The sequence below is a fragment of the Anomaloglossus baeobatrachus genome, chromosome 3, assembly GCF_048569485.1.
Source record: "Anomaloglossus baeobatrachus isolate aAnoBae1 chromosome 3, aAnoBae1.hap1, whole genome shotgun sequence".
NCBI lineage: Eukaryota > Metazoa > Chordata > Amphibia > Anura > Aromobatidae > Anomaloglossus > Anomaloglossus baeobatrachus.
Genome location: NC_134355.1, coordinates 376,960,504 through 376,973,943, shown reverse-complemented (window position 1 = coordinate 376,973,943; position 13,440 = coordinate 376,960,504). Strand labels below are relative to the sequence as shown.

The window sequence follows — 13,440 nt, the reverse complement described above, 5'->3', positions numbered from 1 at the left end:
GAGCGACAAAGAAGAAGGGAATTTTGTTTATTTACCGTAAATTCCTTTTCTTCTAGCTCCTATTGGGAGACCCAGCACCCGCCCCTGTTCCCTTCGGGCTGGTTGTTCTTTTGTGTACACATGTTGTTCATGTTGAATTGTTCTTTTGGTTCATGGTTTTCAGTTCTCCGAACATCCTTCGGATTGAATTTACCCTAGACCAATTTATAAGTTTTCTCCTTCCTGCTTTTGCACCAAAACTGAGGAGCCCGTGATCCACGGGAGGGTGTATAGGCAGAGGGGAGGGGTTACACTTTTTAAAGTGTAATACTTTGTGTGGCCTCCGGAGGCAGAAGCTATACACCCAATTGTCTGGGTCTCCCAATAGGAGCTAGAAGAAAAGGAATTTACGGTAAGTAAACAAAATTCCCTTCTTTTCACTTTCTCTCAAAGAAATAGAAAAATTCAACCGTTCATCAAAACTGGCTGTGCATGAGGCAATTCCTTTATACCCAGAAATGTTAGAGATGTTGCCCATGTGGTTACGGCTTTGCCTCCAACCCAAGTTAGTTTAGAGAGGTTGTTCTCCAGCCTTACGATTAGGTCAGATTTGAGGTCATCTATGAAGGAAGATCTAATGGAGGCAATTCTATTTCTTACAATAAAATCATGGACTGCACAAATGTTATTTAGTATGTTTTTGTTGAAAACTGTTTTTTTGCCACTTACATAGTGTTATATATAACACTATGTAAGTGGCAAAAAAACAGTTTTCAACAAAAACATACTAAATAATATTTAGTATAATGCTTATATTTAAGTGAAAAAATTATTGTAGTACAATGTGATCCAATAATCAAGATATTTAGATAGAAAATATATTTATTGGAATACAACTTTAGAACACAAAAAACGAATAAATTGTAAATATGTAATACAATATGTAATATATATATAATATATATATACACATACAAACACACACAAGATATATATGTAATCTACTGTATATTACATAGTGTATTACATATTTACAATTTATTACAGTTTTGTGTTCTAAAGTTGTATTCCAATAAATATATTTTATGTTCTAGCTAAATATCTTGATTATTGTATCATAAAAATTATTAAATGTCTGATGTTCACAAACACATGTTCATGTACTACAATACATTTTTCACTTAACTATAAGCAATATATGTAGGAGTCGGAGTCGTGGAGTCTGAGTCGGTGCAAGGGAAATTGAGGAGTCGGAGTCGAAGGTTTGGCTTACCGACTCCACAGCCCTGATACTCAGGATTTAATGACAAACTTAGTGAATGAAAGTTACCTAGGTACTGTGGCTGTAAAACAAGATCAAATCTTCCTGTCGCCATCACCGTACTTGAAATTTGCTTTAAGGTGCTTGTATTGATGTGATCTGCTTGGTTTTCAAACAAGGAAAACAGATGCGATACCGCACCACTGGGTCACCTGAGTCAGTACTGCAGGTGACAGGAGGAGCTACAATAATCACCAAGGCTCTGTACAGCGGTGCTCACCAGAAGGGAACCAGTCAAGCGAAGATCATCAGATCTACCTTCTCTGTTTGGTTTACACCAAATGTGGCGCTGGACATTATGGCCAAACTTCTCAACATTGGTCTCATTGTCCAATGGACTTTGCTACATTAGTCTTCTGGTCTTCTACAGATCCAACCTTGCACATTTTATTTGTGCTGCCATGTTCTTGTTCAGTCTTACTCAATTGTTACAGTCATGAACTTGAATATTCACCAAGATGAGACCCTTAAGGCCCCTTTACACGCAACATCGCTAGCGATATCGCTGTAACGTCACCGGTTTTGTGACGTAATGGCGACCTCCCCAGCGACATTGCAGTGTGACACATGCATCAGCGACCTGGCCCCCGCTGTGTGGTCGCTGATCGCTACAAATCATTCAGGACCATTTTTGGTCCTTTGTTTCCCGCTGCGCAGCATGCATCAGTGTGTTTGACACAGTTACGACATCGTTAGCGACTTAGAACCCAGCCCGTAGCCGTGCTATAGCGTTCCCTTTCCCGCCCCCTTACCTCTGATTGGTGGTTGCTGTTGCGTTCTGATTGGGCGGCTTTCACTGAAAAGAACGCAACTTTAGCGCTTCCGTCCTTTGTTTCAAAGCTACCTTGTTCCTGAGCGTGCTGGTTTACGGATCATTAGAGAGTTCTCCAGTCTGCAATACTATAAAGCCTATACGGTAAGCATCCTTTGATTGAAGCTGTATAGATGTGTGAAGGTAGCCTGGGCTATAGGTTGGTTGTTCAAATGTAATAAGATTATCTGTGTATGTAAATAATCAAAATATAGATGTAGTTGCATAATTATCTGTGTTTCTATATGACAATTGCACAGACGCCATATGACTCTAAGCTGTATGTTCAGGAAAGGGTTAAACCAAAGACGAGTGAACAGATGTATAAACAATGAACGGAGAAAGTATTTATGCTTATCAGTAATTTCATACAAAAAAGGAATGTGTCAACTGTGGGATGAAATGTGGGTTTCTATGTCCCTACGCATCTCCCTGTACTGTGAGAAAAGACATATTTAATACTTTTGTACATGTCTGAAGGTTGAAATGTAATACTAATATTTGATCCATTGAATACATAAGCCTGAGCTCAATCAGAGAACATGTCCTGTGTTCATTGATTGAGTCTCATAATATCTGCGCAGATACCTAATTTGGCCCCGTGCCTATGGTGCCTTGAACAAGACTCCATTAGCAGTCTTACCCAAATTTCTCCCTTGACAGATGCTGTATAGATAAACCAGTGTGGAGTCGCCGCACAGAGAACTCTACAAAGATCCGCTAAGCAACAGAAGCTCAGGAACAAAGGATATACAAGTGTGACTTTTCCCAATCTTTCCCAGCTTGGGGTCGCCAATAAGAACGCACTAGCGATCACTAATCGGAGCTGAGGGGGGCGTGTAAAAAGGACACCTAGGTGGCTTCAGCGCCAAACACCACGCCCCTAACATAGGTGTGAGTCGTCAAATAGCTGCTGTGTGACACGTCCCCAACGACCAACGAGGTCGTTCTGCAGGTCCGTATCGCTGCTGCGTCGTTGGCCAAATATGCCTGTTTGACATCTCACCAGCGTCTATTTAGAGACTTTCCAGCGATCCCAACCAGGTCGGGATCGCTGGTGGGATCGCTAGAAAGTCTCGGTGTGTTAAGGGGCCTTTAGAGTCTGAGATGTTGCTCTTGGCTTTTCTTTATCGTTCCTTTGGGAGACCCAGACCATGGGTGTTTAGCTTCTGCCTCCGGAGGACACACAAAGTACTACACTTAAAAGTGTAGCTCCTCCCTCTGAGCTTATACACCCCCTGGTAGCCAGTCCTAGCCAGTTTATTGCTTTGTGTCAGGAGGCATACATCCACACATGCATTCTCATCTGATTTGTTTGACTTTTGGAAAGAGTTTGAAGAAAAGCGGGTCCATGTCTGGACTCCCGGCATATCCCTTCTCGCCCCACTGTGTCGGCGGTGTTGTTAAGGTTGATTTACAAGGCTGAAGCCTTACATGCCGCGCTCCTTCACCATCCCTTCTGGGCTCTGGCTTGAAGTGGGAGCCAGCACGGTCTCCGTGCCTGGCAGGAGTCCGGTCTCCATCCACAGCCCCTTGAGGATTCTGTTGGACCGGAGCACTCATCCCCAGGGACATGGCCCTGCGTCTCAGCAGCTAAGTACCTGAGACTTTTATGTTGGGGGTCCCGGTTCTTTATTGTAAGGGGAGAGTATGCTGTATGTGATTGTTTTAACTTTTCCGGCGGGTTCTCTAGCTTTTGCCTGAGAACCGCGCCGATGGTGCCTGCTTGTTGGCCTCGCCGCTTAAATTTAGGCCCCAGCTTCGCCGGAGGCCTAGTTTCATTTTCCTGCCCTCGCATGTCACTCATGCAGAGGGACAGGTTCGGCTCCTCCCGGCGGCCTTTCTACACAGGGGAAGGACACTCCCCACTGCTGGGGCATCCCTCCTTCCCTGCAGGTCTCTATAGCCCTCCAGTTCCCGCTCTTTTATAGGAACGCCCTCTTCTCAGGCAGAGTTCACTCTGCTCTGGGACATCCTGCATTCTGCATCTCTGCTGAGGTGCTGCGACTGGGGGACCGGGCTTCGGGATCTGGAGGGCACACAACACCGCGCTCAGCGGTCTGGTAAGCCACAGCCGGTCTCCGGTTGTGGACCTCTGTATATTCTCCCTGAGGTTCATTCTCTGCAAAGCCCCCACTCCAGCAGCATGTCTCACACAAGGAGCAAGGCTCCAAAGCTTTATTCTGCATGCACTGCATGTAAGCTCCTGCTGCCTGAGCCGAGCACCTATCCACATTGTGATGTCTGCTCTAACTTGGCGGTGCCACAGCCTGGAGTCTCACCCCCAGTGGTCTCTCAGGCTGCTGCTGCACCTGTGACTGAACCCCCGGCCTGGGTAGAGTCCTTTTTCTAGGTCCATATCCCAGTCATTTGCTGAGTCCATGGGACTTTTGTCCAGGACTTTGAATATTCATCAGCCCCCCTCACAGGGTGCCTCTAATACTCTTGACAGAGGACTCCTATCCTCTGACCTCCGTCCATCGGAGCTCACGGAGGATTCATCATCTGATCCCAGACCCTGTCCTTCTAAGAGAAGGCGCAGGATTTCCTCCCCCTCCCCATCCCACGGCTCTGTCTCAAGAGCTGACTCTCAAGATGAGGAGGATGCCCTCACTGGGGGCTCGGAGGCTATGTATCCCATCGATTTCTCTGAGTGTGACTCAGATCTTAGTGATTTGATTGCTTCCATTAATTCTGTACTGGATCTCAATCCGCCAGTGTCAGAGGAGCAACTCTCTTTGGCAGAAAAACATCAGTTTACCTCGCCTAAGAGAGTGAAGAGTGTGTTCTTTAACCACTCCAGTTTTCAGACCGCTGTGACCAAACCCAGGGCCTGCCCTGACAAACGCTTTCCAAAGCGTGGTTCTGATGACCGGTTTCCATTTCCACCTGAGGTGGTCAAGGAGTGGTCTCACTCCCCAAAGGTAGACCCTCCGGTGTCTAGGCTATCAGCCCGGACCGTTGTGTCGGTGGCTGACGGCACCTCACTTAAGGATTCCACTGACCGTCAGATTGACCTTCTGGCCAAATCTGTGTATGAAGCTGCGGGGGCCGCGTTTTCCCCGACTTTTGCAGCAGTGTGGGCTCTCAAAGCCATCTCTGCTTCTCTAGAGGAGATGCATTCCCTCACCAAGGAATCTATGCCTGAGATGGTTACCTTAACTGCTCAGGCTTCAGCTTTTTCATCCTATGCCATGTCTGCCATGCTAGAGGCTGCTCACCGCACTGCGGTGGCTTCAGCTAATTCTCTTGTTATCCGCAGGATTTTGTGGCTTCGAGAGTGGAAGGCAGATGCTTCTTCCAAGAAGTTTCTTGCTGGGCTCCCCTTTTGCTGGTTCACGGCTGTTTGGTGAACAGCTGGATGAAATCATTAAAGAAGCTACTGGCGGGAAGAGTACTTCCATGCCACAAACCAAGACCAGGAAACCCGCCCAGGGTAGGAATCAATCGAGGTTTCGTTCCTTTCGTTCCTCCAACTGGTCATCCTCTAAAGGCTACTTTACACACTGCGATATCGGTCCCGATATCGCTAGTGTGGGTACCCGCCCCCATCTGTTGCACGACACGGGCAAATCGCTGCCCGTGCCGCACAACATCGCCCAGACCCGTCACACATACTTACCTGCCCGGCGACGTCGCTGTGGCCGGCGAACCGCCTCCTTTCTAAGTCACTGAAGCGTCACTGAACCGCCGCCCAATAGCAGCGGAGGGGCGGAGATGAGCGGGACGTAACATCCCGCCCACCTCCTTCCTTCCGCATAGCAGCCGGGAGGCAGGTGAGGAGAGCTTCCTCGTTCCTGCGGTGTCACACGGAGCGATGTGTGCTGCCGCAGGAACGAGGAACAACTTCATTACTGCTGCAGTAACGATTTTTAAGAATGGACCCCCATGTTGCCGATTAGCGATTTTGCACGTTTTTGCAACGATGCAAAATCGCTTATCGGTGTCACACGCAACGGCATCGCTAATGCGGCCGGATGTGTGTCACAAATTCCGTGACCCCAACGACTCCGCATTAGCGATGTCGCAGCGTGTAAAGCCCCCTTAAGCCTTCCGCCTCGTCCGCTAACTTAGCCAAGGATCAGAAATCCAACTGGCGCCCAAAATCGCGTCCGCTGAAGCCCATGGTTAGCAGTGCTTCCTTATCTGGACGACCTTCTGGTCAAGGGTACATCCAGCGCAGACTGTCAGCGGAGTGTTTCGCTCACTCTCGCCACCCTAGCCCAATTCGGGTAAATTGTCAATCTTCCCAAATCCACTCTGACTCCGACCCAGAGTCTCACGACCTAGGGATGCAGTTCGAGACTTTGCCGGCACTTGTGAAGTTGCCCTTAGACAAACAGCTGTCACTCCGGTTGGCGGTGCGCTCTCTCCTGAGGCCCCGCCGTTATACCCTCAGGCGTCTGATGCAGGTGCTGGGTCAAATGGTGGCCTTCATGGAGGCGGTTCCCTTTGCCCAGTTCCATCTGCGTCCTCTGCAGCTGGACATTCTCCGTTGTTGGGACAAGCGGCCTTCCTCCTTACAGAGGTTAGTGGCTCTGTCGCCACGGACCAGGAGCTCTCTTCAGTGGTGGCTTCGACCCCTCTCCCTGTCCCAAGGGCGCTCCTTCCTGACTCCGTCCTGGGTGATTCTCACCACGGATGCCAGCCTATCCGGCTGGGGAGCGGTACATCTCCACCACAGAGCACAGGGCACTTGGACTCCGTCCGAGTCAGCCCTTTCAATCAATGTGCTGGAAACCAGAACTGTGCTTCTAGCTTTCCTAGCCTTTCACCACCTGTTGGCGGGCAGGCACATTCGAGTCCAGTCAGACAACGTGACAGCGGTTGCCTACATCAATCACCAAGGCGGGACACGCAGCCGCCTGGCAATGTTGGAGGTCCAACGCATTCTTCAATGGGCGGAGGACTCCAAGTCCACCATATCCGCAGTCCGCATCCCTGGCGTAGAAAACTGGGAGGCAGATTATCTAAGCTGTCAATCCGTGGACGGTGGCGAGTTTTCCCTGCACCCGGCAGTGTTTGTCAATCTGCCGCAAGTGGGGCACTCCGGACGTGGACCTAATGGCATCCCGTCACAACAACAAGGTTCCGGTTTACGTGGCTCGCTCCCACAATCCTCAGGCCTTCGCCGCGGACGCTCTGGTTCAAGACTGGTCCCAGTTTCATCTGTCCTACGTGTTTCCCCCTCTAGCTCTCTTGCCCAGAGTCCTGCGCAAGATCAGAATGGAGGGCCGTCGAGTCATCCTCATTGCACCGGACTGGCCCAGGCGAGCTTGGTATCCGGACCTGCTCCAACTGTCCGTGGAGATGCCGTGGCATCTTCTGGACCGTCCAGACCTGCTCTTGCAAGGTCCGTTTTTACGCCCGAATTCTGCGGCACTCAAATTGACGGCGTGGCTCTTGAGTCCTGGATTTTGACGGCTTCTGGTATTCCTCCTGAAGTCATCTCCACTATGACTCGGGCCCGTAAGTCTTCCTCCGTCAAGATCTATCACAGGACTTGGAAAATTTTCCTGTCCTGGTGTCGCCCTTCCGGCCATTCTCCTTGGCCATTCTCGTTGCTGACCCTTCTGTCTTTTTTACAGTCCGGTCTGCAGCTAGGACTGTCCCTCAACTCTCTCAAGGGACAAGTCTCAGCTCTATCAGTGCTGTTCCAGCGGCGTCTCGCCCGGCTGGCTCAGGTCCGCACCTTCATGCAAGGTGCGTCTCACATCATTCCACCTTATCGGCGGCCCTTTGATCCCTGGGACCTTAACTTGGTCCTCACGGTATTGCAGAAACCCCCTTTCGAGCCCCTTAGGGAGGTTTCTTTGTATCGTCTTTCTCAAAAGGTGGCCTTTCTAGTTGCCATAACTTCTCTCAGGAGAGTCTCTGATTTGGCTGCGCTCTCCTCGGAGTCACCTTTTTTGTTTTTTGGCACCAAGACAAGGTAGTTCTCCGTCCGACCCCGGACTTTCTTCCTAAGGTGGTCTCTCCCTTCCACCTTAACCAGGATATTTCCTTGCCTTCCTTCTGTCCGGCCCCTGTTCATCGCTTTGAGAAAGCGCTGCATACTCTAGATCTGGTGCGTGCTCTCCGGACCTATGTGTCTCGCACCACTGCGCTTAGGCGGTGCACCTCTCTTTTTGTGCTAACCACAGGGCGGCGCAAGGGTCTCTCTGCTTCTAAGCCGACCTTGGCCCGTTGGATTAGATCGACCATTTCGGACGCCTACCAGAGTACTCAGGTGCCTCCCCCGCCGGGGATCAAAGCACACTCGACCAGAGCTGTCGGTGCCTCTTGGGCTTTTAGGCACCAGGCTACGGCTCAACAAGTCTGTCAGGCTGCCACTTGGACTAGCCTGCATACCTTTTCGAAGCACTACCAAGTGCATGCTCATGCTTCGGCAGATGCGAGCTTGGGCAGACGCATCCTTCAGGCGGCTGTCGCCCACTTGTGAAGTTAGGCTCCGCCTATTTCTTAGTTTTTTCTGTTTATTCCCACCCAGGGACAGCTTTGGAACGTCCCATGGTCTGGGTCTCCCAAAGGAACGATAAAGAAAAAGAGAATTTTGTTACTTACCGTAAATTCTTTTTCTTATAGTTCCGTATCGGGAGACCCAGCTCCCTCCCTGTTGCCTGTTGGCAATTTTCTTGTTCCGTGTGTTATCACCGGCTGTTGTCGTGGACAGAGTCTCCGGTTGTTCCGGTTCGTACTCGGTTCTACTTGTGGGTGGCTATTCTCCTTCAGCTTTTGCACTAAACTGGCTAGGACTGGCTACCAGGGGGTGTATAAGCTCAGAGGGAGGAGCTACACTTTTAAGTGTAGTACTTTGTGTGTCCTCCGGAGGCAGAAGCTAAACACCCATGGTCTGGGTCTCCCAATACGGAACTATAAGAAAAAGAATTTACGGTAAGTAACAAAATTCTCTTTTTTGCAATTTTTCAGAGCATTGTACTTTCTGACTTTAAGATGAATTTCCTCTAGTTAATCGTATTTTTCACTGTATAATGATGGACTCCAAATTGTTTGAAAATGGCGGGGCTACTTAGTTTTTCCCATGACTGTTGATATTTTTGCACTGTGTGCTCTGGACGTATGCTTTTGGCTATTCCATGTTTTTCCGTCTACAGTATACACAACCATATAGAGCTGCATTAAAGGATTTTTGGCCATAAACATATTTTTGGTCTGATTATGTATGATTATTCTTATACATCAGTAAGGTAACTGAACAAATAAATATCGTCCACCTTTAGGGAAAAAGAATGAGTATCGAGCCAAGTGCTTATCCTTTGTCCAAAAGAGTATCTCCACCAGCGCCATCTCTAAGGAATGATCCTGCCTTAGTCTGTGGCACGCCTGCCAAACCACAGGAAGATTACATGAACTGGTAATTGTAGACACATTAGCCGAAGCTTACTATATTGACATAGTGATATTTTTCTAGCTTTTTCTCATATTTGTCTTGTAATTTAAAAAAAAAAAAAATCTCACAGATCTCATGTATAGTTGCATATTTGTCATTGCTTGCACCATGTGTATGTTATTTGCTGTAAAGCGCACCAATTACCAGGATTTTCCTATATAACATAAACTATACTGGCGCTATTGTAGCACCCAGTGATATGGGATACTCGATTCCAGGCAGTACAGGTTTTGGGGGAAGTCTCGGTGGTGGCAGTTACCCGGTTCCGTGCCATGGGCCCTTTTTGTAATGGGGATATTTATAGGGGAGAATAAGATAATGTTCATATGTGACGCCACTTGCAGTGTTGCGGCTAAGTGTAGGGAGCCGCCGCTGCAGAATGTCTCTACTGGGGCTGGTGGTATTGGCAGCTAGAATGGTAGACCCTCCGCAAGTAGGGTTTTGCCCCAGAGGGTGTATGGTGCAGTGGGCGTCAGAAGAAGGTAGTCCTCACAGGTGTTCAGTGCACCTGGTTTACTCACTGCTGGAAGATGTTAACTGGTTGCCCGAGGCCAGCTGGTTTCGCCTCCAGGTCCCCTTCGTCCCAGTGCCAGTTTGGTTCTCTGGTACCTTCTTCCCATGCACCTGTTTTTGGTAAGTGGGTCCCCATGGTATAGAACAACCGGGGGTCCCCGTTCTCTGGTTTGTCCACTTCTGTCTGCCTGACGGTAGCGTGAACCCTGTGGGGTTGGAGTCTCTGGTCCTGTCCCCGTTTCTCCCTTTGCTACTTAGTCTTCGGATTCTTTAGGTTCAGCAAGGTCCTTGATGGTCCCCTTGCTCTGCATGTGTTAACAGGTTGGCTTGGAGCTCTTTCCTGTCCTAGGGTCCTGTACCTCGTTGGTGCGTAGTTCCAAGAGTACTCCACTGGCAACCACTTCTGGGTACCAGGTCACCGTCAACCCGAGTCACTTGACTTCCACCTTTACTCTCCTACCACTGTCAACTCACTCTGACTACTCTCCACAGTCTGCCCCTCCCACCTGGTCAACTAGTGGACTGGATTGGCTCCACCTCTAGGCTGCCATCCATTGGTCCCACCCTAACTGGGTACCATTGCATGGGGGATTTTTTGGGGGAAAACTGGGATTACCTTGGTTTTTGTTGGTACTGGCACTGGGGTTCTGGGTCTCTAAGGGGGTAGACCTGCATCCTTGTGGGGATGCAGAACCTTGTAGCACCCTGATGGTCTAGGTGCGCTACACTATTATGCTGATTCTATACCTTTTTATTGTCAGATTGGATGTATAGGTTTTGAAACACAAGCAAGTAAAGTTTGTAAAATAAGCAGCTTTTTGAATGACAGCAGCTGCCAATCAGCTGAGCTGGGGTGGGTTTTCATACTGCTTCCCGCCCCCCCTGCCTGTCCATCCTTACTGTTATTTATGCTAATTCTATTATAGAATCGTTTTACTAAGTCACTAGAAGGACTTGTGCTGATGTCATATCCATGTGACCAGAAGGGTGGGGCCTCAGCCAACAAAAATAATGTTGCTTCCTGGTATTAGCTATGTTGGCTGAGGCCCTGCCCCTTCTGGTCACATGGGTATGACATCAGCACAGGTCCTTCTAGTGACTTAGCAAAACGATTTTATAATAGAATTAACATAAAAAGGGGAGGAACAACAGATGGGGCAGGAATCACTATGAATACCCACCCAGCTATTACCTGCTCTGCAGCTGCTGCTGCCACTCAAAATGCTGTTCATTTTACAAACTATACTTGCTTGTGTTTCAAAACCTATACATCCTAGGTGACAACTAAAGGTATGTATAGAATCAGCATGATAGTGCCAGTATAGGACTGGCTTTAGGTTGTATAGGAAAATCCTAGTGATTGGTGCACTTCAAGTGCCTTATCTGATAAGGGAACATGACCACGCTGAAAGGGTACATAGCCGAAATGTATCCAAGTTTTGGCACAATTTTCAGCCATATAGTAAGACGAATAATACTTGATGTAAAGTTAGACTAGAATGGCTTAAAATGCGCCAGACTAAGGCTGCTTTCACACTGTTTTTTTAACATGCATCCTGAACGGTTTTTTAACGCAAAAACGGATCCAGTGCAAATGCGTTTTTATTTCAATGCATTTGCAATGGACTCGCGTCAACATACGTTCACCTGCGTTTGCGTGCGTTATAGTGAGGATCCAGCGACTTGCAGTTTTTTAACTTTTTTCAAAAACGCTTCTTGTAGCGTTTTTAAGCTGCGTCCAAATACTGCAAATTGCTGGATCCTGACTATACTGCACGCAAACGTATGTGAACGCTGGCATGCTGATAGACAGGATCCTGCTTGCTCTACTGAGCATGCCCAGAAACCCGCCTGGCGTGATCAGTCTCTGTCTCCCCCTCCCTCTCTGTCTCCCCCTCCCTCTCTGTCTCCCCCTCCCTCTCTGTCTCCCCCTCCCTCTCTGTCTCCCCCTCCCTCTCTGTCTCCCCCTCCCTCTCTGTCTCCCCCTCCCTCTCTGTCTCCCCCTCCCTCTCTGTCTCCCCCTCCCTCTGTCTCCCTCTCCCTCTCTGTCTCCCCCTCCCTCTCTGTCTCCCCCTCCCTCTCTGTCTCCCCCTCCCTCTCTGTCTCCCCCTCCCTCTCTGTCTCCCCCTCCCTCTCTGTCTCCCCCTCCCTCTCTGTCTCCCCCTCCCTCTCTGTCTCCCCCTCCCTCTCTGTCTCCCCCTCCCTCTCTGTCTCCCCCTCCCTCTCTGTCTCCCCCCCGCCTGAGAACTGCGGAGGCTCGTAACCAAGGTAAATATTGGGTATCCAAGCAAGTTACTCGATGTTTACCTTGGTTACGAGCCTCCGCAGCTGTCAGATGCCGGCTCCCAGTCTCACGTTCAGTTCCCCTCACTCCCGATCACATGACTCCAATGCCCGCCCATAAACTTCAAGTGACAGGATCCTGCAAAATAACACATGCGTTTGCATGCGTTTTTCTCTGCAAAAATAGGATCCGCTTTTGCAGCAAAAAAACGTTCATGACGCATGCTAAAAAAAACGTAGTGTGAAAGCAGCCTTAGTGGTTCATGCTGTTTGATAAAGCGGCCACATTTCAAGTCTGTCTGGTCTAAGCTTTTAGTGTTTAAGAATCAGACAGCAATAATCCTGTTTGCTTCATTGTATGGTTAATATCACACATCCCTAAATTCAGCATGAATGAACTTTTAAAAGTGTTTTGGTTATACTTACTTTTAGTTTTCGTACGCCTGTGGTGAAAAGTTCTTTAGGACCAATGTCGTTGATGTCTACTCCATGTGACAATCGGTCCAGTTATCTTCCACATACCCCAGCTAATTCCCGTTTACAACCTTTTCCGGTAATATAACAGATTAATAGCATGTTTCTGTTTTTCTGCCTGTCAGTGTCTTTCTCTTCCTCTCTATTTGTATGCATGTGTCTCTGTCTATCTGTCTGCATGTATTTCTGTGTGTCTCTCACTTTGTATTTGTTTTTTCCTGTGTGCCTCTACCATTAGGTCTTTGCCTTGGCGGCACATGTTGTATGTATGTATGTCTGTCTTTCTCTCTGTTCTCCTCTCTGTGGGGGTGCTTCTGTCCCTCCCTGTGAGTATTGTCATTGTCTTTGCCTGGGTGGGTGTGTCTGACTGCTTGCCTGGCTGGGTGTGTCTGACTGCTTGCCTGGCTGGGTGTGTCTGACTGCCTGCCTGGGTGGTTGTCTCCCTGGATGGGTGTGTACTTCTTGTTCCTTTTTTTGTTGTCTCAATCACATCTTCAGTTACTTTCCTGCACGATTGCCCATTGCCTTGTTTCTTTTGTAGAGTGCTGCCCCTATTCCATCCAGTGAGTGTATTGTCGTGAAAAGCCGGGTGTACGCAGTATTGAAACAAATTGGCACTGGTGGATCTAGTAAGGTAAAAACTGTCTG

At 48.6% G+C, this 13,440-nt stretch overlaps 1 protein-coding gene across 2 annotated transcripts in view; it reads left to right on the top strand.

The window, feature by feature from the left end:
* Window positions 1-13,440, top strand: part of TTK (TTK protein kinase) — a 305,010-nt gene that overhangs the window by 197,681 nt on the left and 93,889 nt on the right. For both annotated transcript variants that reach the window (XM_075340172.1, XM_075340171.1), the window contains exons 12-14: window positions 9,353-9,486; window positions 12,751-12,871; window positions 13,334-13,426. In XM_075340172.1, coding sequence (XP_075196287.1) covers window positions 9,353-9,486; window positions 12,751-12,871; window positions 13,334-13,426 — 348 coding nt within the window. The remainder of the gene's footprint in view (window positions 1-9,352; window positions 9,487-12,750; window positions 12,872-13,333; window positions 13,427-13,440) is intronic.